The sequence below is a fragment of the Fusarium solani genome, assembly GCF_023522795.1.
Source record: "Fusarium solani strain SB1 chromosome Unknown bctg00000011, whole genome shotgun sequence".
Classification (NCBI taxonomy): domain Eukaryota; kingdom Fungi; phylum Ascomycota; class Sordariomycetes; order Hypocreales; family Nectriaceae; genus Fusarium; species Fusarium solani.
In genome coordinates, this window is record NW_027072149.1 from 2096957 (window position 1) to 2120133 (window position 23177).

The following is a 23177-nucleotide window of genomic DNA, read 5'->3' on the forward strand; positions in this document are numbered from 1 at the left end:
ACTGCTTGCTTCTGCCTTGGGGTGAGGTGGGATAGGTCGAAGAAAGCGTGGAAAAAATCATGAAATTTATAGTACTTGATATCCGCAAGGTACAAAACCTGCTCTGCTCCGGTTACGTGGCCCAAAGATACCTCGGCTTGGTCGAAAGAGAGGTACGGCAAGATATGCCACCCTTCGGCAATCATACCATGACAGCAAACCTATCGTCCTGTGTAAGCCACTGCAACTTGCGTACAGCGATCTTGTGTCTGGATTGCGACCAATCGTACAATTTTTCGGCGTCTTTCGCACGGAATAAAAACCATGGCAAGGTTACTTGGACCTGAATATATAAGAGGGTCACTCGTCTGCTCTGCCCACAGCTATGTACTGCCGGATGTTTCACCCGGTCGGCTTACACATGCAACTACTTCTTCACCGCAAAATATCGCTACAGGTTTACTCGGCCTTTCATCTGGCACAAATCTCGAAATAACCGTTATTTCCCCTTCGTGCTCAACGTTGCAGGCGAGTTAGACAGGCCATGATGAAGGCGGCTCAAAGGCGCAGCATGATTTCATTTTGACCTTGTATTCCATATCGAAATAATAGAGCCAGAGTGATTGGCAACCAAGTTTATCATAGAACCTGAGCGTGTACCGGGGACATGGAAAAACCACGTGACCTGGGTTCGAATCCTGCCCTGGGTTGCACAGTCCTTCCAACACTTCCAACGATGTCAACTCTCGTCCTTCGCCCACTCCAATGACTTCATCAAACGAAGAAAAATCCTTTCACTATGAGCCTCTACTGCCCGACGCGATTCGGCTTTTGTCAGTCGCGCCGGGGGACTCAGAGCGCATCACTTGCGAGCTCATTCACGTCAGACTAGACAGCAAGCCCAAGTTCTGGGCGTTGTCCTATGTTTGGGGCGCACGAGAAAACCCGGCGTTAATTGAAGTTAACGGGTGCTCATTCCAGGTGACAAGGAACCTGTACGACGCGTTGCGCGAATACCGCCGGCAGTTCTTGGGGTGCGATCGTGACACAAATGGCGCATTCATCTGGATCGATGCCATCTGCATTGACCAGAACAATCACAAGGAGAAGGCTATTCAGGTTCCACGAATGTCTGAGATCTATGGCAAATGCGAACATGTTTTGGCTTGGCTCGGCCCCGTGGATGATGTTGAGCAAGATGCTGTCCGCGAGTTGGCAGAGAGGCTCGAGCAATTTGGAGGTCATGCCAACTCTCCGAGTGACGGCAACTTCGCAGACGGACAAATCAGCGCTTTTCGAGAAAGTGCTTATACGAGTGCTGAAGCTGCGGAAGAAGTCCGACGTCTGCGGCAGGCATTGATCAACATTGGCCAACGACCTTGGTTCCGACGTGTCTGGATTCTTCAAGAAGCAGTCCTCTCCCAGAAACCACCGATACTCCTATGCGGGCCACATATTTTTGGCTACGACATCTTCTTTAGGACGTGGGTTAGGTTGCTAGACCCATCCACAGATGGACAACTACTCATCACATTCTTGGCCCGAAGCCCTGTCCGATTCAAAGCTGTTGAGGAGATTTACAGGAAGATCCTTAACACAAGGCTTCATCGGGAACAAACCAATCGAGAAGAGAATGAATGGCAATGCGCGCTTGATATTCTCCAACTCATTGGCGAATCTACCGAGTTGAAAGCGACAGTTCCTCACGACCACATATACGCACTTCTTGGGTTGCTTGACTGCAATCCGCTACCCGAGGCACTATTTCCTGATTATACGAAACCCTTCGAGTATTTGTATCATAAGTTCACGGCCTTTATACTTGCTGAGACGAGAGACCCTCGGGTGTTGAATCTTGGCGCTGTGGGTAGACTTGAGGGTGTGCCCTCCTGGACACCAGATCTGAGACAGACTCTCAACGCAAAGATCAACAACAGTCAAAGAACAGGAGCCTGCATTTCATTGTCTGAGGATAGAAAGATCCTTGCAATGCCGGCAATTCTACTCGGGAGATGTGTGTCTGTATTTGGTCCAGTGCAACCAGACCCGACAACTGGGACGATTGTGCCGTCTGTCTTTTTGGACTGTGACAAGGCAATCATTCAACCTGCTGCGTCAATTATACAGGCTACGAGACTACATGTCATGCGGCAGTGGTTCAGATATCATCTTGCTGATATCTTTACCGTCCAGAGGCTTGAAAGAGACCCTACTATCGAGCAGAGTTTCTTGATGGCCTACTCATGTATGGTCCAGAGCCAACCCATTGAAGAGTACAGCAACTACTTCAACTCTCGACGACAGCTAGAAGGAGCAGATGGACTAGCAAGAGACCGGGATCTGCAGACTTCCATGCTCGGGCATGGTCTTTTTGTTCTGCACAATGGTATCACAGGGGACCTAGTCAGAAACGATGTTTCGGCTTCTGTAGGAGATGCTGTTTGTGTTTTCCCTGGTCTTTCAACACCTTTTGTACTCAGACAGCAGGAAGACGAGACCTTTCGTGTCGTGAGTCAGGCTGCTTTCTGGAAGTATCCGGGGACTGATATCACGGAGGATGCTATCAAGGAGTATCGGCAGTCCTTTGTGGACGCTCATCACAAACGTCCTTCGAAGCATGAGGTTCGGTGGGTGGACTTGGTTTAACAAGACAGAATTATTACAGCTACGAATTAATCTACATTCAATCCTTCCTTCTTCTCTTACAGCGGGCCAATGGTTTGACCACTTTGGATATCGTCAGAGGATAAGGAACTTGTAGATATTGCATTCAACTGCTATATAAATATGATGCTTAGTGACGCCTGCTAGGATCGGTTCACAGGGTGACATCCATGATCATCAAGAATAGAAATCGGTGGCTGCTCTGTGGTTGCACGCCGCCACGTAAAGCACTGCGAGATATGCAATCAAGTCAAAACTAGGCTGATTGCTGTTCGGGAGACTGTAAGCCCTCCCACGTTCCAGGAGCCGGGTACGCGGTGCCTATTAGCTCCCTGTTCCCAAAAAGAAAATGCCCATTTTTGGCTAGATCTGCGATGACATGTCTGTCGGTTGGTGGAGGGATCAGAGAGGGCCCGTCGGGAGGGGGATCAATGAGACAAGCACGCCCATCGACCACTTCCATGTGGTCAGCATTGATTCCAGGGCTGGTCCAGAACGTCATGTTTGGGTCGATCTCGGATTTGATCTTAGAAAGGCGTGGGTAATTTGTGCCCCAAAATGCCGTAGTCCAGTGTTCCTGTTCTGTACTCGCCTGGAGGGTGAGATGTTAGTAATTTGTTCTGATTCTTTTGAAGCATAGGGAAAATGTTGCGATGGGGGACCAAACAAACCTCATTGATATATGTCCCCATGTCGGGAGCAAGACGCCGTAGCCCGTCTACGTTGGTTGTATTCGTCTTGAACCCAACGAGGAGTGCCACAGCCTTCCGCCATCCCGGATTGTTTGAGGTCTCAGACCCATCTCCGAATCTTCCACCCGGGGAGCAAACCAAAATACCATAGTTGCCTCTCGTTTCACGCAACGCAAAGGTTATGTTGGGACTGCGGAAGTGCTCGGCTCCGAGCAATCGAGTGTCAAAGGGGACGATACCGCGATTGTAAGGAAGGGTGGGCGCATCTCCAGGATTTGGAAGCGGGCCGTAGGTTGTGTCGAAGAAGTCCTTGTAATCGACAAAGTCGTATGGTCGCGACTGGAAAGGCTTCATACCTGGGAATTCCTGCATCTTGGACAAAATCGGGCCCCATACGGCGTTGGCATTCGCTATGCCAGACCGATCTGCTGGATGAATGGCGTAACATCGAACGCTGGTCGGCGAAGCATAAATGTACGCCGTGATGCCCTTCTCCTGGAGGTCTGGTAACTTAGGCAAAAGGTATTCCATAGCCTCGCTCACTGGTGTCCGACCAACTTCATAGTCAGTCGAGTTTGGACCTGTGAGGGTTGAGTTAATCCACCAGTTGAACCCGGTCATCGGGACTGTAGGATACACCTTCCAGGTGGCTTCGACAACGACACCAAACGTACTGCCGCCACCTCCACGGATGGCCCAGAAGAGATCCCTGTTTGTCTTGTCGTTGACGATGCGAAGCTGCCCGTCGGGTGTCACTACTTTAGCTTCGAGCCACTGATCGACTCCAAGACCGTACTGAGAGGTGAGTGGCCCGTAGCCACCATTCTGCCCCCATCCTCCGGCTACAGCCACAGTTGCTACACCAAGTTAGCCGCTGATTATTCTGGCAGAAGGGCAAGGCAAACTTTTGCATGTCGCCTCTTGCCTTGCACTTACCTGCAGCTCCGCTCACGGTGAATAAGCCAGAGGGGTCAAGTGCATAGTTGAGATAGAGTCCAGCTGCCGCCGGCCCAAACGTAACAGCAGCTTGAACACCCGGGACTGGAGTGATGACATTGGGCTCTTCCGAGTGGTTTAGCCTGTCTGTACCGCTCTCGGTTGAAATGAAAGATTCGTGAATCTTGACGCCTCTGAGAAAAGACAGATCAAGCAGAAGACCAGACCCAGCGTCGCTTCGACCAAGCTGGTCATGCCCTGTGGTGATGACAGAGAGGCGGACGTTTTGTTCAGCGGCAAACCGTACGGCAGCCTGGACGTCTTCAATGGAGTGTGCGCGGAATCGATAATTCGGGAGAGGACCAGTCGTAGCATTGTGTTGTATCGGGATTACACCTGGTAGTGCTGCCTCCCATATTTTAGGACTGGGCCAATCGGGATCTTTTGGAAGTTTGCGGCATGTCTTGTAGGCCGTAGTAGCGGCATTGCCTGGCGAGATAGCCCAAGCCAAAATGGCAATACATTGCAGGAACGTGTATAGCTTCATTAGAACGAATACTAAGATGGGGAGAGTGTGTTTCTCAGGAGTATCCCGTGATTGCTGGTGGACATAGACTCGTCGCAAGAACACCTTGTTACTTGAACAAAATCAGAGACCCTTTTTCACGGCTCAAATCCGTAGTGTACCATCTGCATCAGCCATTCAATGATCAAGGCGCTCTTACAAATCCAAGCTGGATATACGGAACCGATACCGGGTGCGAGAGCGAAAGCAGATGTATAGCGTTATTTAGTCATTTTATCTGGAAACTTAGTAATTAGGTATATCGCAGGCTCGGTAGTTGCGCAAAAGAAGTAAGAGAAGTGAACCATGTTACCTTGTTCCATCTTAATGAGCGAGGTATCATAGTGGGACCTACTCCGTACTTGGGCGGTATCACTAGCAGGGATGGTCTGACAAAGCTCCCTCCCTACAGTAACTAACTACCGAACCTTGTCCCAAAGGCTTGGCCCAACTATAATCGGGTAGGGAGGGAGATATGAACTACTATAGGTCTTGATACAAGAATGCTACTATAGCGGGAGGCAAGCAGTATGAATCAAAACTCAAGTTTCCATACCATCGAGAAACTCTAGAACCTCGCCCAGTGGTGAACCCACTTCAAAAAAGGACATCAAAAGCGAAGACTCCGACATGGTACTATGGTACAGACCAAGGTTCAACGTCTGATACTGTAATCAACCAAGTTATTTTTTTTTTTTTAACGTGCAATGCGAGTAGGAGATAGAAATGATTGCACGAATGTGATATCGGTCCGGTTGTCAAACCCGTGAAACATGCGGAAGTACATGGAAACTTGGTATGATGATCTCGATTTGATACGTATTGTTTATTTTGTTGAAGTGGAGGTTGAATGCGCCTGTCAAGTATCAGATCCCAATTTTGGAGTATTTGAGCCGAGCTTCTGGGCCAATATACGCAGTAATGAATTGAAGACTGCCGTCTACAACTACTGTACAGAAGATTGCGAGGTACATTTGCATCGTTAGCCTGCTCCCATTCAACCGGCTCACCTACATGTTGGATGTGACGAAGATCCAACTCCAAGTGTAATTAGTACCAAAGGAATGAAGAGAAAGCATCCTTCAGACCACAAGGCTGCTTCGCTTCGTAGTGAGCCGACGAGTGTCTTTGACGGAAGACGGAGACAAACATAGGTCAAGGGTAGCTCCCAGTGGTTCAGGTGCAATAGATTAACCTTAGCAGATCATGGATATATACCGAACACCACAGCCAGGTGCCGGTCGGGCATTGAAACGGACCCGGAGTTAATTACGTGCGTGCGAGTCGATCTGCGGGCTTCGGACAGTCAAAGTACTGCGATTGAAAAGGGACAATGCGCGGCTGTCAAGGGTTGCAGCCAATCTTTTCCCAACTGCCGAGTCGGTCTGGATCTGGATCTCGGTCACGGTTTCGGTTTCGGTTCCAGCACGAACTACATGGACGTGCGTCACTGTGGCGTGTTTTAAGCTTAAAGTGCATCTTATGCATAAACGGCGATCTGTAACGGCATGCTAGCTTCGGACATCTGTCACTTTTCCACCTTTGTTCCGATAATAAGTTTACTGTTTAACCTAATCCTGTGTGTATCCTGTAAAGATGATTAATTTGAAACGATCCGGATACTTGGCAAATTGGAACTCGACGCAATCATCAATACCCTCCACTTCCTCTCTTGAGAGAATTATGTCCTTATCTCCGAGTGTAACACTAGCCAGGACTTGGAAAGGCTTGGCAGCGCGGTCAAAGTCCCCCGGAATCTTGTCCGGTAGGTTAAGCCGTAAAGCAGGCATTCAAGAGCAACGCGGCCCTTTCTTCGTCCGTCGACTCCGAGCATAGTTTCGCCGCTTGCCCCCTTGGTAGTCCCTGCATATCCGAGGACGGAGGATCCGGATCGCGCTGTCAGTGGCCAGATCCCCCGCAACAGGTAAGAAGCTTATACAGATTCGCGGAGATATTATCAAGCCCACTAAGACAAACTATAAACGAATTTTGGTTTAGCGAAATTCCAGTTAATTTGCTGTTATGCTCTATTCTTGAGCTAGTCCTCGCGGGGTTGGATTCGGGAGGGGGACTGAGAATTGACACACTACGCGCCTGCTATGTGATCTTCTAGACTCAGTGGATATATAAAGGTGAAGGTATCTGCCCCAAGAAATGCGTTTCACCAGTACACGCAGAAGACACCGCACTTTGAGAACACGTTGTGACATCTCTCAATCAACGTCAAATGTCTCTGCAAGCCTCTCTCCTCGGACTCACCGCGCTCCTGTCGGTGGTGTCATCCGCTGCTGTTGACGACGGCTGTAATGCGTTGTCTTCCAAATATCCTGACAAAACCTTTTTTCCCGACTCGGAACGATACAAGTTTGAGAACGAATGTAAGATGGCCACGTCCCAAGCACGATCCAACGTCACTGATAGAAGGTGCATAGACTCTTGGACCTCAACGACGCACCTAGGACCATCCTGCATCTTCGCTCCACAGTCCGCGAAAGATGTGCAGTTTGCGCTTCACACCTTTCAGGAGCACCAAGTCCAATTCGCCATTCGCGGTGGAGGTGCCATGCCCATCGACAACGCTGGCAACATCGGACCGGAGGGTATTATGATGGCTACGACGAATCTTAGCACCATGGCCATCTCAGACGACCGCAAGACCGTCAAAATTGGGGCTGGTGTTACCTGGCCTCCATTGTACGCCTATCTGGATCAATTTGGTGTCACGGCCAACGGCATTCGCTCTGGCAATGGTGGTATCGTTGGTGCGATTCTGGGAGGCGGGCCCTTTGGTTTCATGGCCTATGAATACGGAATGTCCAACATTGCTGCCTCTCTGGATGTAAGTTATATCGCCCACCCTTCCGTGTGGAATTCAGCCATCTAACAAGGTCTTACCGCAATTCAGTGTGTTCTTGCTGATGGCACACTGGTGACGGCCAGTGCTGATGAACATCAAGACCTATTCTGGGCGCTGGTTGGAGGCGGCAACAACTACTGTGTTGTCACAGAGGCCACTCTGCATACCATTCCCATTTCTTCGGCCCTTATTGGAACAGTCTCTTGGGGTCCAGGCGTGTCAGAGAAGTACATCAAGGGTGTCGAGCAGTTTGCACTTTACGGCGCACAATACCCCAAGGCTTCCTTCGAGGGCCAAACCCGCTGGGTGCCGTCCCGTAGCCCCGATATTTCGTTTGACGGATACCTTTGGTATAGCGGCGAGGGCGATGTGCCGCTTGGTCTGGAGAATTTTACGGCACCCATCCTACCCATTACAAGAGGAAACATCACACGCACGACAATGGGTCAATGGTCCAACGAGTTCAATTATGCCCCTCCCCTTGGCACGCGAGCCACCTTTCACTGGTTGACTAGTGCCGCCAACGCTACAGCTGCAAGAATCGCTTTTGACACATACTACGAGTCCATCGCGTCTTTGGCCGACGTCCAAGGTTTCTCAACCGCTTTCAACATGCTCCCAATCACGCCCATCGTGACTTCGGCACCACCCAGAAACGCAATGAGTCTAGGAAGCGACGACAGTCCGGCGATCTGGTACGTTGAGAGCCCTCTTTGGTCGAACCCTGAAGACGACGAACGCGTGCTTGGAGTGCACGCCGAAGCGAACGCCAAGATCAGAGAGAAGCTTTCCGCGGCGGGCTTTGGACCGCTTCCGTTCATGTACCTCAGCGACATTCAGAAGTCCCAGATCCCTGAAACCTTCCCGGCTTATGGGGCTCGCAACTTGCGGAAGCTCAAGGCCATCAGGGACAAGTACGATCCTAAGCGAGTCTTCACTGACCTAGTGCCTGGAGGTGCCAAGGTTGCTTTGGCTTAGATGGGAGGAAAGATTGTTGTGGATGCCGTTTCTTATCTGCGCTGTTTGTCAATTATATCATAAGTAGATAACGAAGATTCCACACTTGCCCATCTCATTCCTGACGTACGGCTACATAATTCTGTTCCATTGCCAAGAATGCACTTAACCCCCTCCCCAAGCACTCCTATCAGCCGGTTAACTGAGTGCCGCCTCCACTAATACACAGAGGTGATCTCATTGCATCCAACCTGAATGAAGGAATATTTTCCTGCAATGGGCTTGCAGCTCCTCGAACGTTAACCCTAGAGAGGATTGCGCATCTTGACCAGCCAGCATAGTTTAACACATTCTCATGACGAGAGAATAGAATCAATAAAGAGTGGGGAGTGGCTAGTTAACTCGATTACATCAGAAGAGGCGCAGCACTCACTGTTCGGTGGGTTAACTGCCTGAGATTTAAGACTCTGGTGAGACTCGTCCGCCTTCACCGGCTATCTGCATCATTTCCTTCTTGACATGCGAGGTCTCGGACAACTGCTTGTCGCGGTAGGTGAGAAGTCTAGTCACCTAAAATTCCCATTATCGGTCGATAGGTTGGTAATCTGAATAATCTAATAGCTCTCATAAGAGTTTCATCCATGAAAAAAATAAAGGAATTTTTAATGCCCATCTCACAAGTCAATTATGCAAATAGCAATAGTAAGCTATGCAATTACCATGTGTATTTTATCAATCCTGCCTATGTAAGACGGCAGCCTAGAGTCTGTTGGCTACCGTCTTCCCCACATTCTGTCAGATCACCACAAAACAAAACATCTCCCTCGTGCTCTTGACGAGGTCACAATGGAAGCAAACTTAGCTGACCTCGACATCAACGACAGTTCTTCCTCGGGGAAGCTGAGGCCGCTGTAGCGGCTCCAGGGATGCCATCGCCCGAGGAAGCCCCATCAACTGCCAAGCTTTACGAATATGAGCCTCTTGAGACAGGGTCGATTCGCCTCCTCTTCCTCCTTGAAGCTGACGAGGACGACGATGACCTGGAATGCGCTCTCCTACACTTTGAGCTCTCCGAGGTCACCGAATATACCGCTCTCTCTTATGTTTGGGGCGATGAAAGCAACCCATGCGCGATTTATATCGGCGGCGACTATTTGCCAATCACGGCCAATCTCGAGGACGCGCTTCGTCATCTTAGACGGCGAGATCAGCCAGTATGGCTCTGGGTGGATGCGTTATGCATTGATCAAGCACATACCGAGGAGCGGAACCATCAAGTACAACAGATGCGCCAGATCTACGAATCTGCGACGCAGACAGTGGCCTATCTCGGTGGCCAAACAGGCGGCAACACTGGCTACTCGGCCTGGAACTTTCTGGAACGCAACAGCACCTGGGCCCTCAATCGATATAGGGAGAAGGACTACACCCTCCCAGTAGCAATAGAGGATCAAGTCGACTTCCGCGGTGAACTTCACGATGTGTACCTCGACGTCTTGACCCGCGACTGGTTCAGCAGAGTGTGGGTTTTCCAAGAGGTTGTCGTCTCCAAAGAGGTCATGATCCAATGCGGCCCTCGTGGGGTTGCTTGGGATGACTTTTGCAAGCTGGTGATTCTGGAAAAGCGAGCCCACGACCGCTATGGGCTGAGTCTTCAGCAGCAGGATTTATCGGACAACTTACGCCGTATCTGGCAGGCTCGAGTGGCCTTTCATCTCGCAAAGGGCCAGGTGAGCTATCTGCCAGATTGGTACATACAGACTTGCACCTCGCATGATGCCACAACCGACATCCTCGACATGCTCGTCCGAGCTCGCCACCTCATGGCTTCAGACCCAAGGGACAAGATCTTTGCCCTGCTAGGCATCAGCACGGGCTTTGGTTGGAAAGAGCTCGACACTATTGATTACGCAAACCCTACGAATAGCGTCTACGCGAAATTTGCCATGGACGTGATGACCACCAGAAAGGATTATCGACCCCTAAGTTATCTCAACAGGTCATCTACGGTCGATTACCTCATTGAACTGCAACGTCTCTGGCTCGCCGAAAATGATTACTGGCAACAGATTATATCCGGCCAGAAGCCGTTTAGCATGCAAGAAGGGGAGCTGCTCGAAAGAAACCCTGCCTTGGAAATTACAGTGCTTGAAGAATGTCGAATCCAAGGGAGGCGCTTGTCACCTGAATGCTACAAATACAGGGACCACAAAACAGTTCATCTGCCATCCTGGGTCCCGACTTGGCATTGTATCCATATGTCAACGTTCGAGCCTCGAGCCATCATTGAGGTTGTTGAAAAGCAGTCATCTTCCTTAGTTGAGGCTAATGATTATCGCGCCTTGCTATCAACAGGCGCTTTTGCGGTTCACGGTCGTGTTATTGGAGAGCTACACGAAGCTATATCACCGGCTTCGGTCTTGGGCAACGATGAGCTGGCCTTTGAGGAGCTCAAGCGAAAGTGGCGACAAAGCTCAGTCTACCAGAAGCATCCTCTGGAGGCTCAAATATTGACACTGTGGGCCCATATGCTTGATCTGACGGCTGTAAAAAGGCTCCACGTTCCTCGTGGTGTTCGGATCAACATGGTACACCAGTCTCCGGAACTCCGGAGAAGGGAAGACTATAATGTGGACAACATACTCAATTATCCACCAGGGAGCCTGGGCAAGTCATCGAGTACATCCTCCTTCTTGAACTTTCTGGACTTGAAGACCTGCCCACCCAAATTCGGATCAATCGAAGCCCACCTCGTCTCTCGAGCTCGCAAAACAGCCGAATGGTCGGATGAATCCCAGCCAACCTTCAAAAGAGTCAACGACCCAGAGTCCATCATCGACCAACGAGCAATCGGGGTCTACAAGGCCCGGGCTACAATATATACACCAGTAGCCCCAAAGTCACATTCCGTGCTTCTTCCAAGTACTGCCAGATTCGGCGACTTGATTGCATACTTCCCCGGGGCCAAGGTTCCCTTCCTAGTTCGCCCCAACATGTATTCCCCGCTTCGGGTAGCCGAGATAAGGAATTTGATTCCTTCTGGAGCCCTCCCGTTTTTGAAGGATGAGGAGATGTATATGGGGTGTGAGCTCATCGGCGAGTGTTGGATTAATGAGTTTGAAGAGATTGTCTCCGAGAAGGGCAAACCGGACTGTGTGTTTGGGTTGCTATGAGCTTGTCTTAGGTACTGGAAAGAACATAGAAAATAATATGAAGCCACAACTCTCACAAGAATCCCGCGATTTCCCAAATCACGCTAAAGTTTATTCAGAACGATAACCCAGTGATGAGGGCTTTTTTTTAATAATTTTTTATCTAACCCGCTCCCCCTCACCCCCATCACTCCTCTTTTTCCTCTCCCATCACCCTTATTCACATATTCTTCCATGAACCTTCTAATGTTCATCACCGGAAAGGTAGTTGCGCTTAGCCCATCGCATCTGAGAAAAGGCTCGCTTTCCAAAGCCGCCGAAACCGCCGCCGCCGAATCGGCCACCTCGGTTGCCTCCGACGCGGTTTCCGTTACCGCCGTTGTTACCGCCACCGTTATTGTTGTCGGTACCGCCGTTGTTTCCCCCGTTGGCGGCGTCGTTGCCGGTGTTGCCGGTGTTGCCGTTATTGGCATTTCCATCGTTACCGGTGGCGTTGTCACCGTTGTTGTTCCCGTTCCCATTGTTGTTACCATTGTTGTTTCCGTTGTTCCCTGTTCCGTTATCATTGCCGTTGTTGTTGTTGTCATTGCCGTTGCCGTTGCCATTGTTTCCGTTTCCGTTGTTGTTGCCGTTGTTGCCATTGTTGCCATTGTTGTTACCACCATTGCCGGCGTCAGGAGTTTGCGTGGCATCAGGCTGACGTCCAAGAGAAACAGTAGGCGTCTCCTGAGGGAAAGCCGAAGTCACAATTGTGTTGCCCAGGAGAGCATCGACAGCCGCACGGTTCTGCTCCGCGTCGTCTGAACCCGCGTTCTGGTTCGCCTCAACGGCATCAGGGAAGTCGGCCTGGTTCTTTGCAACCTGGTCCGTGACCTCCTTCAGGGTCTTTGCAGTTGTGATCTGTTGCGGGCTGTTGGTCTTTTCTTCGGTGTCGACTTGTTGGACGGCGAAGCAACCACCGAAGGGACCAGCAAGGGCGTTGTTGCGGCAGCGAACGGTGCAGATGTTGCCAGTTGAAGCTGTCTCAAGTTAGAGGGTTGTGTCTCTAACGGTCCTCATGGGAAACATACCTCCGAAACAGTTCAGGTCATCAGGCATCACGACAGTGATGTTGAATTGCTGTTCCTTGGCTTGGGACAGACCGTTGGAGCCAGGGACGTTGTTCAAAACAGTCAAGTTCTAGGTTTGGCGTTAGTGGGTGTAATCGTGGGAACAACGAGGTGCTTGACTCACTTGAGAGATCTGGTTGGCATTGCTGCTCTCGTCGAGATCACAGACATACGGGCCAGCACCATCCGCGTTGACTTGGTGGATGGTCACAGTAATCTCACCGCCAGCTCGGACCTGCGTAACAGCGCCAGCAGAGAGAGCATTCTCTGTGTTCTCGCCAACATCGATGTTACCGGACAGCTCGGTTCGGCCGCACTGGTTGACGACATTGGCTTGAATCTCGGCGTCGCGAATCAGGGTCGCGTCTTGCTGGCAAGGGTTGATGGTTGTGCAGTTGCGGGCGATCTCGGGATCCACTAGAGTCAAATGAGTATTTAGTAACGGATGGTGATTGTTCAGTTCTCACCTTGAAAGCCCACACTGGCAGGAGAACCATCCTCGCCCTGAGCGTTGAGAATGACAGCATGGCCGTGGGCCAGTGCCAGTAGAGAAGAAGAGACAAGGAAAGAAAGAAGAGAATGCATCTTGACTAAAGTGAGAGAGGTATGTAAAAGAGGAGTGTGCCAGCACAAAGAAGCAAAGTTAGAAAGTAAAGACGGTTAGAAAGAACAGGTCACCAGGACCTCGAAAGAAGAGAATTGAATAGTTGAGCTGACACTGAAGGTGATGAGCGACAGAAAGAGAGGGAAGAAGATGAGGCTATATAGAAATCACACCACTTACCAGCGCTGCTAATCTCGTAGAGTACCTGCTACAGCGTCTGTCTCACCGTCGAGGGAGGCATTGTGTGAAGGGGTCCTTGACGGTCGCGATGCGACGGGGCCAATGAGCGGATCCGTTTGCCAGCGACTTGCAAGTGGGTTCTAGCGTCTGAGAGATGACACAAGTGCCAAGATGCTTCGGTAGGCGCCGAGGCAGGGGATGGGAAGATTGTAAGTAGGTGAGGAGGTATATCACCGGAAAGATGGACTAGAATTCTTTGACAGGCCAGGTACTGCATGTCAATTGCAATCTCCAAGTCCGCTATGGCCCATAGATCGGAAATCCTCTACAAAAAATGGGCTGTGATGTCGACGTGCATCCATCTCCATCCGTCCGCTATTCCCGGCCATGAATCGAACGATGCTACCACCCATGATTAACCCGAGATCTCCTACACTCCCAAACTACGAAACCAAAAACACCTCCCGAACGCGTTTTAAAGCCCGTCCCCTGGGTTTCAATCGCGGTGGAGAATCTCGCGTCGCTTAGTGGCAGCTCGCGTTTGAGACCAGCTTGACGAGAAACGCGGTCGTTTCAAGGGGCTCGCCTGGCGCCTATCGCATTTCTTTGGCGAGTTTTAAGCCTAAGCTTGAAAGGGTGGTTTTGAATCGATAAACAGCCACATGTCCGGCTGCGCGAGTCAAGGTAAACAATGGGTTGCAACCTTGGATGGTTGGTGCCACATGGTTATTGGCGGATGATTGTCTCACTTGGTTCTAGATTGGTTTCTTTGAGTTTCTGCTTGGCCGATACTCAGATGTCAGAGCCTCTAGCGTGCTTCTCCACCGGCCTTATCTGAGAGGATGGGACTGGTGGGAATAGCATCTTTGTGGTTTCATGAATGGTTTTGGACGAGATGGAATCCACACAAGCGGTTCCGCTCGGCGCTAATTATAGTGTTTTTGAATGATGTCTAAGAGATTTGCAAGAAAAATTGATGCGATGTTGGCGAGGATCGCGTTTGGTGAGGCCCTCACGTTCACAACGCCTAACCTACACCATCGAGGTCGCGCAGCTTCAGAGAAGTAGCCATGAGGCATCTAGCCGTAAAATGAGAACTATGAGTGATTAGAATAATTGTCTAGTTTTAATTTAATTTTTGAGGATAGTTTTGCCTTATTGTAGTCCCCGTGATAACTTTTCTGACAATACTGAGGTCTTTTCAATAAAATCTTATTCTAGTCAAGCTTCAGGTACATCTACCCGCCTGAATTTCCACCAAGACATGAGTATTTTCATCAAAGTACAGTTTATCTAGTTCTTACATGCCCTCCATAACTATATCTCCAAATTCAGCGCTTACAGAAAGAATTATGCATTGGCTATCTTCCCGTCAATCACTCAGGGTAACATAACCGACCTAGGTATCTACGTCAGCGGGGAAGAGTCCAGTTGCAGAATCTAATCGTAGATGCCTTGAAGATGAAACAGTATTCAAACCGTTTTTGGATGAAACCTAAGCACTTTGAATGATTCTTTAGACGTATCGCAGTGTTAGGCAGGGTCTTGGTTCATCTCCACCTAACCCACCCTACCAGTTGAGGCAATCTTCCCCTAGAGTTTGGCTATAGTTCCCTGAAGAATGAACGAGAAAGGAAAAACCAAGAGGAAATGACCAATCAATCTGTGACACCAGAAGTCGTGCGACTAATCAGGGGTAATGATAGGGCAGAGCATGTCACAGCTTCAGTCCCGCTTCTTTGAGTGGTCTTGAGCTCAGGGTGGCTTTTGGCCTGGACCTGGGTATCTTGAAAAGTGCCGGCAAGAATGAGACAGGGCGCCGGAAGCAGTATGGCACTCTCTAGCACCTATCATAGCAGGTAGGGATGAAGCCCCAAATGCCTTAGATCAGTATGATCTGCCGAGTGCGAGAGACTAAGGCCTCGGGACCCCATTGATCTAACCCTAAAGGAAGCAGACTCCATCAGGGACGTCATTTATTGAGATAATGATGGGTACACTGGGTAGCTGACACGGCGAGGCGGTCTGCATTTGCATATCAACTACCGGAGCGGATACCACAATGCCACAAGTACATAGCGGCTCCGTGAACTCTCGGGTGGCGTTGGGGATCCCTGTTCTGTTCGAGGCGGCCTCAACAATGACATGTGAGGCCCTCCCAATCACAGCTCTCCCAAGCATAAACCTGTCAGTATGAACCCATTCGGGCAGAAGCTGAATCACCTTGACAGCTCTGTGCGGTTGTAAAAGGCTAGAAGGCTTTGCGAGTGGCGAGCTGTATCAAGGATCATTTCAGCTGATATGCGGAATTGACGTCCTGTCAACAGGGATTCTCATCATATATCTCTTTGATCAGCAATGCACTTCCTTGTCACCAGACGGGGGGTTGGAATAACCGGCTCGTTAGCGTGTGGATGATCCCGGCGTTAAACTATCTTGAGGCAATTCGGCTAGACGGAACGGGAAAGAAGAGATTCTTGACAACGCTGCATGTCCAAAACTTGCTTGGATAGCATCAATAGCAGCGCGCATGTCTCAGTTCAACTGCCGGCAATTGCACAATGGGCGTTGAACTCACAAATTGCGGAATCATTCGAGCTCTGAGCAGCTGAGTAAACTTAGGACCTCCTTCAACTATTTAATCTCCTTTTTGTTGGGCGCATAATCTATGAGAAAAAAGTAGCTTCCCATCGACAACCCCTATCTCCGCAATTCTATCTTCCTCTTTTCATTACATACAAGTCCTATCCTCTTCCATTGAACCTCCAGTATGCAAATCTGCGTGCTTCAAGCCACTTATCCGGACGGCCATATTCTCCGTGAGCACGATGAGTACGCCGATCCAGGCCGCTACGTGAAGCAGCACACCTTCCATCACCGCTTCATCAACAAGGCCAACTATCGTCAGCAGATCGATACTGCCGTGACCGAAAAGTTTGACTTTTACATCAACTTCATGTGGGGACAGCCTGAGGATGAAGTCGCGGGCGTCGAGGCTACAGAGTACTTCGAAAGCCTCAACGTACCGTTCATCGGCCTTCGGAGTCGTATCCTGCGGAAGTCAAAGACGGATCTTACGAAGCGGCTCGCAAGAAGGGGAGCCCTCCAGTACCCTCAGCAGACCCCGATGTATTTCCTGTCATTGTCAAGGCTGCGCGGAGCTGTGCCAGCCAGTTCTTGTCTGACAAATCCATCTGCTTTACAGCAGAGGAACGTGATGCATCCATCGCCAACATTGATCGGCAGCTTCAACCTGGCTGGTTGAGGGCCTTGGGTTATCCCCCAACCGACAAGAGCAAGCCCCCAACCCCACCTCTGGAGATGAAGCCGGCCACGGTCTATGATCTTCCTGACGACATCATTGTGCAAGAATTCATTCCGGGGATCGATTACTCGGTTGTGGTGATTGGAATTGGGAAAACACCTATCGCACTGAATCCTACCATTTACAACTACCCTTCCAGCGAGGATGCCAGTAACAAGTACCGCTTCCTCACCTTTGACATCAAGTTTCATCCCGAGTTGTCTGAAAGTCTCGTCAATCGCGAAGACGACCCACAGCTCTTCGACATGCTCCAGAAGTTAGCTGTGGAGGCGTTCCAAGTCAACGACATGGCTGGCGGTTCTTGGGGAAACGTCGACATCCGCATCAAACCCGATGGCAAGCCCGTCGTCATCGAGGTCAACCCCATACCTGCAGTCTTCCTCCCACCAGACTTTGGATACGAAGAGACTGTAATCTGGAACAGTCTACCTGGAGAACATCGCGCTCTGTTGAACATCATGATGGCATCGTACATGATGCGGTGAGAGACATATGACAATGTTCGCCAGGATCTTATCGGTAAGGTGTACAACCGAGTTGCACCCCAATATGACGCCCAGTACAACCCCCAAAGCTCTGCAGAAGAGGTCTTGGGCCGCCTCTTGTCCAAGTTCAACTTTGACGGTAGTCTTTTGGACATTGCCTGTGGCACTGGTCTCTTTGGTCGTCTGATCCGAGCCAAGCAAATGTCACACCCCAATCGAGCATCATCGGCTACTCAAAATTCGCGTCACATTGGACTTAATATCTCATTAGAGATGGCTCGTCTTGCAAAGGAATCAGGCTACGACCATGTGTTCATAGGCCCAGTTCAGGAAGTCCTCCCCACCATCACAGAGTCTTTCGATCATATCATGTGCTACCAAGCCATTCACTTTGTGAGCGCCTTCGAGGTTTCCTTAGTGTTATCTCGGTGCTTCCAACTCGCCAAACAGTCGGTGACTATTGATGTGGACGAGATCCCTGAGGCCTATAACGAAGCCACCAAGAAGCTCCCACCACCTAACAATGTGATGACGAGCATCAACCACGTTCAAGAAGTGAGAGATTTTGGAGTCCCACGAGGGTGGAAGTTGGTTCTGGAGGAACGAGTTTTTGGTTGGAAGTCGCCAAACACAAACGTGGATGTCAACACGACCCTGTTCCACTTCGAACGAATATAAGATGTTATGCCTTGGAGATGGAAACATAGCTGATTACTATGACTAGGTATTGATATAAAAATATATTAATACCACTCATTTAGTCCATGAGTCCTGAATCGTAACTGCTGTTGACGCTGCAGAGAAGATCAAGTCCGTAAGGGTATCCGTACAAGGAGAAACAAATCATATCTTGTTTCTTCCTTTTCTTTTTTTCTTCCTTTTTCTCGACTTCTTTTTAGGTCTTGTAATGCTCCTTGGCATTCGTACCTAACAAACTCACGGGATAGTAACTTCTCCCTGAGAGTCTGAAGTTGTGGACAAACACCGTCGTTTAGCATCCTCATACGCATCAAACCCGACTTCGTATTGCTCCATCACCCGAATATGCCTGGAAGAAGGGAGGGCCCTACCTAATATCTGGCACAGCCCAGACTGGTTCTGGGCAAGCAGGTCCAAAAGAAGTGATACCTTGACTCACAGCAGTCAAAGACCATGTTGATTGGGCATATTACCCATCGCCGGCGGTAGTTGGGGTGTTAGGGTTTGGCGTTGAATCAGACTGGGACACAACTGGGAAAGGCAGCCAACATGCGTGTAAACCCACCCCGTGTAAGGCTTCTGGCTGCCGTCTATCGGTTGTCTCTCGAGTCTCGCGTCATTATCCAGAGTGTGCCTATTGTTAATGACGGCGCAGATGACGGGTTGAAATGGACCGGGTGCACCTCTATCGAGCCATGCTTCGTGTAGATCGAGTGTGTCGAGACACCACTTATCAACATAAATACAAGAATCGTATTCGTGTTTGACTCGCCATCCATCGTTAGGAGGGGCCGGCATCTTGATGGTTAGACCTTGTTCGTTCAAGGAGATGAACCGCTCCTGAATGTCCTCCTTGGAAGCGCTGTGGAGGCTTTTGCGGTCCTCGATAACGGTCCAGCGCAGTCGACCCCAGATACTCCAGTGAGCACCGATGTCTTTCAGCTCATCCTTTACCGCATGCTTAAAGTGATACATATAACTCTTCCACTGGGCGTCATCGGAATAGTCGCATCGATAGACGGCAAAGCCCCATCTTTTCGATGGAGTGAGCGAATCGGGTCCCGGTAGACTGGTTGTGGTTGCGGGCTTCGGGGCGATCATGGAGATGGAACAAGGGAGGAGGAGAATGTTTTCGAGGGCATGAGCCGAAAAAAATAGGGAGATGTCGGATGTTGTGAGGGAGAGGGAAGCTGGCATCTTATAGACAAGCAGGTCCTGTTAAACTTTTCATGGCTGCTCTTACATGAAGGCGAAGCAAACCTAATGCGTTTCAACATGTAAATGAGTTGACGCTGCATGTCGTATTCCTCTTTTTTCGTATTCGTTGCTTGACCCGAAAAGTTAAACGTAAAATCCTCATCCATTATGAGACCACGTCGTACTATCGAGGTATAACGATCTGCCTGACGAGACGGACCGTGAAGAAAAAGACCAAGGCCGATCTTGCACGGACTTGACCAACCGGGATCACCGGACCCTGGAGAGGAGAAATGCAAGCACTCGTTATGTGAAAATGGCCGTGTTACTTCATGGGCTGCATTGTAGCCAGCCCTCGCCATCAGTCTATGACATGTCGTTCGACTGTGGTCGGTATTTTCGGATATTGTCTATTCCCCGGCAGAATTCACCGATCTTTGTCGTCTAGAGATGAGCACGGTCACACTCCACCTCAGATTTTCGTTGCTAGTATATTTCAATGACATCGCTTATGCAAATAATCTCACAGGAATGTCCAAGTCGCCTCCAACCCAGCAAACATGAAGACTGGCATCCTTGACTTTACTTCCATCATGACAAGCGCGGCATCCGTTCTCCTCGCAGGGTTTCACATCCTTCTAGGGAAATCTCGCCCTAGGAGTGGACCTAGAGGATCCTTTTATAATTCAAGCTTCACTTGTGGTTTGCATGAACCCAGTCTCATGAGATGAATCCTTCGTTGCAGTGGCTTAGACCACTCGGTAGCCCGAAACAGAAGTCGTAGATCCCTGAATAGGAGAGAACTTGTATCACATAGAGCATTCTGTCAGCCCAGCTGTCTTGGCCCCAGAATTGTTTCCGGCAGTGTTCGCTGGGGATAAGCATACATCCCTGCAAGGCATTGGTACATCGGCCTATGGTGGGCTGGGCTTCCGTCCCGTGCTTCATCGTGGGCAGTTGCTTAATTAACAAACAAGTTAAAGGATTCTGATGGCGGTTTTATCACGCTACCGGAGGGTTGCAATTCTCACTCCTGAGCATGTCCGACGGGAAAGTACGAGTACCAAGCGATTCTCTCGATCTTCGACATATGAACAGGGCGACAAGTCGGTAATCTTTTGAGGGGGCATAACCATTTCAGTCCGAGCGATCGTCCTACGGAGTCCGAGATTACTGGGTATATAAAACCATAGGTACGCTCACCAGAGTGCTGATGAGTTAAGAGGGTTCAAGCCAGGCCAAAGTCTTCCAGCTACCAACAATGTCTCCTTTCAAGAACACACTCGTTCATCTTCTTACCATCCTTCCCAGCACTGGGGTAGCACGCAATGTCTTGGGCCCTATGTGTTTAGATGGGCCTTGCTCTGATGGAAGGTATGCTTCCCCCTCTGAACGCAGTAGCGAAGTGTAAAGCTGATCGAAGCATAGCTGCTGTGGCGCGGGAGGGTTCTGTGGTCTGACCGACGAGTTTTGCGGCGCAGGTTGCACCAGCGGTCCCTGTAAGGAAGTCGACTGGAAGAGCCTCTCGTGCGACGTTGCCAACAACGAGGAGAAGCCCGGCACTGATCGGTGGAGAGAAGCTGAGGCTGGTTTTACCTTTGACGAGGCCATCAACAAGTGGTTGGATGCAACTGGGGATGGCCTCGAGAGGTTCTTTGACGAAGAAAAGGATGGTACGCGTCTTGACTTTCCGAGATTCGTAAGTCCCCCTTTGAAGATGCACAAGTTCAAGCTCACGACTTATGCAGATCTCTGCTGCCCTAGGTGGCCCAACTGGCATGAGGTGCCGTGAGCTTGTCGATCGCAATGGCTGCGACAACTACTCCGATTGCGAGAATGAGAGTGATGGTCCCGGTGCTAACCTCGTACTCAACTCTTTCGTCTCGCTGAACAATGTGGGCATTCTTGGACATCCGAAATCTGGTCTGTCACTGACGTCTAGATAGGTCATCTGGAATTGGTATGATCAACTTGGTCGCACTGCTGGCTACGTCCAGAGCTCGATGGGTGATTTTTCCAAGACCTTTGCCCCTGTCCCCAACGAGGGAATGGGGCTTACTCTAATCCTGGACATGATTAGCTTTGGCTACGTTGCCATCGGCGCTCCCATGTGGAAAACAGGTGAGAATTCATGCTGACGCTTTGAGTGCCGTGTTTTTAACAATTAAATAAGTCTTCAAGAAGATGAACGTGATCAAGGATGGCGACAACTTTGCTGTTGTTGAGGGTCTGACTAAGGATCTTATCGGTCAGGGTGTGACCATCACCAAAGATGCAACCAGAGCGTATGCCCTCCTGAAAGTCTTTATATCCTTCATTTGCTAACTTCAAATTGAAACAGGGGCACGCAGCTCACCTCCCAGAATACCCTTGAAGAGCGCGTCGGCAACATGATTAGGGCGTGGTACGCGGCAACCGACTCTCTCAACCAACACCTCTTCAGCGGCGACCCTCTCGGCCTCAACGATAATCTTGATCTTTTGAAGAAGACTATCGCTGACGGCAAGTTTGTTGACGCAAGCTTGGATCTGCTGACTGCCGAAGAGATCGACCAGCAGGCGAGACGCGCCATCTATGGCCAGCTTATCCCATACGCGTGGGCCGTTGGAACTTCCGAGTCTTCGCCATTGTGAGTATTCTTGCTATCTACTATCGAGGGCACCATTCTAACTTGAGATTCAGCTTGCTACGCTCAGGCAGGAAGTGCAGTGATGGAGGCCGACCGGACCATGTCCCTGGAGACGCCCCCAACTGGTGTTTCTCTGATGACAATGGCTTTGATGAGGTCTTTTATCTTTTGGGAGCCCAAGGAAAGGACAACTGTGTCAACGAGGACCTCTTCACTGGCTTCAAGTGTCGCGACTTCACTAGACTCCCTGGCATCAAGGAGCTTGACGGATCCAAGTGGGGTGGCGTCACTGAGGAAGACATCACTACTGCGTGAGTAACATCCACTTAGCCATATACCAGCGGTTCAAACACTGACTTTTTAGCGCCTTCAACACTTGGTGGTACAAGAACGGACAGACCAACAACCCCCGCCCTGATGAAGAGACCGACATCAACGCCAACGACATGCTGTCAGACATCATCGACATGGAGATCCGTGCCCCTGGACTCGTCTGGCTGCCCGTCTGCGGCGGTGACGAGGCCCACAACAACTGGGAGAACAACCTCAATGGCAAGGGCAAGTCTGCGCACTACCCGTGCAACTAAGGGATCTTAGGGGTCAGCGGGTATTGGAGCAGGATACGAGGTTGCTCGCGACCAAATAGCCAAGGTGGCCGAGTGGTCTAAGGCGCTGTGCTTAAGAAAGCTAAGCTTACTCCCAGTAACATGGGTCCACAGTATCGAGAGATTCTTGGGTTCGAACCCCAATCTTGGCATTTACTTTTTTAACTCGGCTTCTGCATAACTGCAATGTCAGGCTTACCGTTTAATTTTTGACCAGCAGCCACTCGACGGGCCCTAATGATGCCTTGATTTTGATGACATGTACTTTGACAATACACGACTCATACGAGTTCATTGTCATGTAGAGAGCTCATTGACGTTTATACCCACTTGTCTATACGCGAGCACCGCAACTTGGGGGCCAAGCAAATAGTGTCTGACGGGAAATCCTTCGCTTTATCAGCTCTCCTGATATGCTCCCTCCCAAGAGTCATGCAACCCAGCCGTTTCTCAACCCTTGACTCACTGCGGCTCCGCAAGACGTCAAGCCCAACCAATATCAGTCGATCACAACACCACATCCGCCAGCCACCTAGCCATTC

The 23177-nt window shown here is 50.1% G+C and overlaps 8 protein-coding genes across 8 annotated transcripts; 5 read left to right on the forward strand and 3 right to left on the reverse strand.

Moving 5' to 3' along the window:
* Positions 1 to 744: 744 nt before the first annotated feature.
* MRS44_015798 (uncharacterized protein) lies at positions 745 to 2625 on the forward strand (the record flags this gene model as incomplete). The annotated part of the gene is made up of 1 exon (XM_065619355.1): positions 745 to 2625. The coding sequence occupies one exon, from the start codon at positions 745 to 747 to the stop codon at positions 2623 to 2625; it is 1881 nt and encodes a 626-aa protein (XP_065475427.1).
* Positions 2626 to 2899: 274 nt separating this feature from the next.
* Positions 2900 to 4818, reverse strand: MRS44_015799 (uncharacterized protein; the record flags this gene model as incomplete). Its single annotated transcript, XM_046282100.2, has 3 exons — positions 2900 to 3235; positions 3315 to 4192; positions 4272 to 4818. The coding sequence occupies 3 exons, from the start codon at positions 4816 to 4818 to the stop codon at positions 2900 to 2902; spliced, it is 1761 nt and encodes a 586-aa protein (XP_046130053.2).
* Positions 4819 to 7063: 2245 nt separating this feature from the next.
* MRS44_015800 (uncharacterized protein) lies at positions 7064 to 8671 on the forward strand (the record flags this gene model as incomplete). Its single annotated transcript, XM_046281388.2, has 3 exons — positions 7064 to 7214; positions 7269 to 7675; positions 7742 to 8671. The coding sequence occupies 3 exons, from the start codon at positions 7064 to 7066 to the stop codon at positions 8669 to 8671; spliced, it is 1488 nt and encodes a 495-aa protein (XP_046130052.2).
* A 905-nt stretch (positions 8672 to 9576) lies between these two features.
* MRS44_015801 (uncharacterized protein) lies at positions 9577 to 11823 on the forward strand (the record flags this gene model as incomplete). Its single annotated transcript, XM_046276768.2, has 1 exon — positions 9577 to 11823. One exon carries the CDS (start codon positions 9577 to 9579, stop codon positions 11821 to 11823), a length of 2247 nt encoding a protein of 748 aa, XP_046130051.2.
* A 222-nt stretch (positions 11824 to 12045) lies between these two features.
* MRS44_015802 (uncharacterized protein) lies at positions 12046 to 13496 on the reverse strand (the record flags this gene model as incomplete). Its single annotated transcript, XM_046272866.2, has 4 exons — positions 12046 to 12821; positions 12873 to 12981; positions 13036 to 13328; positions 13379 to 13496. The coding sequence occupies 4 exons, from the start codon at positions 13494 to 13496 to the stop codon at positions 12046 to 12048; spliced, it is 1296 nt and encodes a 431-aa protein (XP_046130050.2).
* A 2969-nt stretch (positions 13497 to 16465) lies between these two features.
* On the forward strand, positions 16466 to 18183 carry MRS44_015803 (uncharacterized protein; the record flags this gene model as incomplete). Its single annotated transcript, XM_065619356.1, has 3 exons — positions 16466 to 16717; positions 16789 to 17501; positions 17595 to 18183. 3 exons carry the CDS (start codon positions 16466 to 16468, stop codon positions 18181 to 18183), a joined length of 1554 nt encoding a protein of 517 aa, XP_065475428.1.
* A 465-nt stretch (positions 18184 to 18648) lies between these two features.
* On the reverse strand, positions 18649 to 19401 carry MRS44_015804 (uncharacterized protein; the record flags this gene model as incomplete). The annotated part of the gene is made up of 1 exon (XM_046271141.2): positions 18649 to 19401. The coding sequence occupies one exon, from the start codon at positions 19399 to 19401 to the stop codon at positions 18649 to 18651; it is 753 nt and encodes a 250-aa protein (XP_046130048.2).
* Positions 19402 to 20662: 1261 nt separating this feature from the next.
* On the forward strand, positions 20663 to 22617 carry MRS44_015805 (uncharacterized protein; the record flags this gene model as incomplete). The annotated part of the gene is made up of 8 exons (XM_065619357.1): positions 20663 to 20775; positions 20830 to 21100; positions 21150 to 21296; positions 21348 to 21522; positions 21575 to 21686; positions 21743 to 22030; positions 22102 to 22341; positions 22395 to 22617. 8 exons carry the CDS (start codon positions 20663 to 20665, stop codon positions 22615 to 22617), a joined length of 1569 nt encoding a protein of 522 aa, XP_065475429.1.
* Between the last annotated feature and the right edge of the window lie 560 nt (positions 22618 to 23177).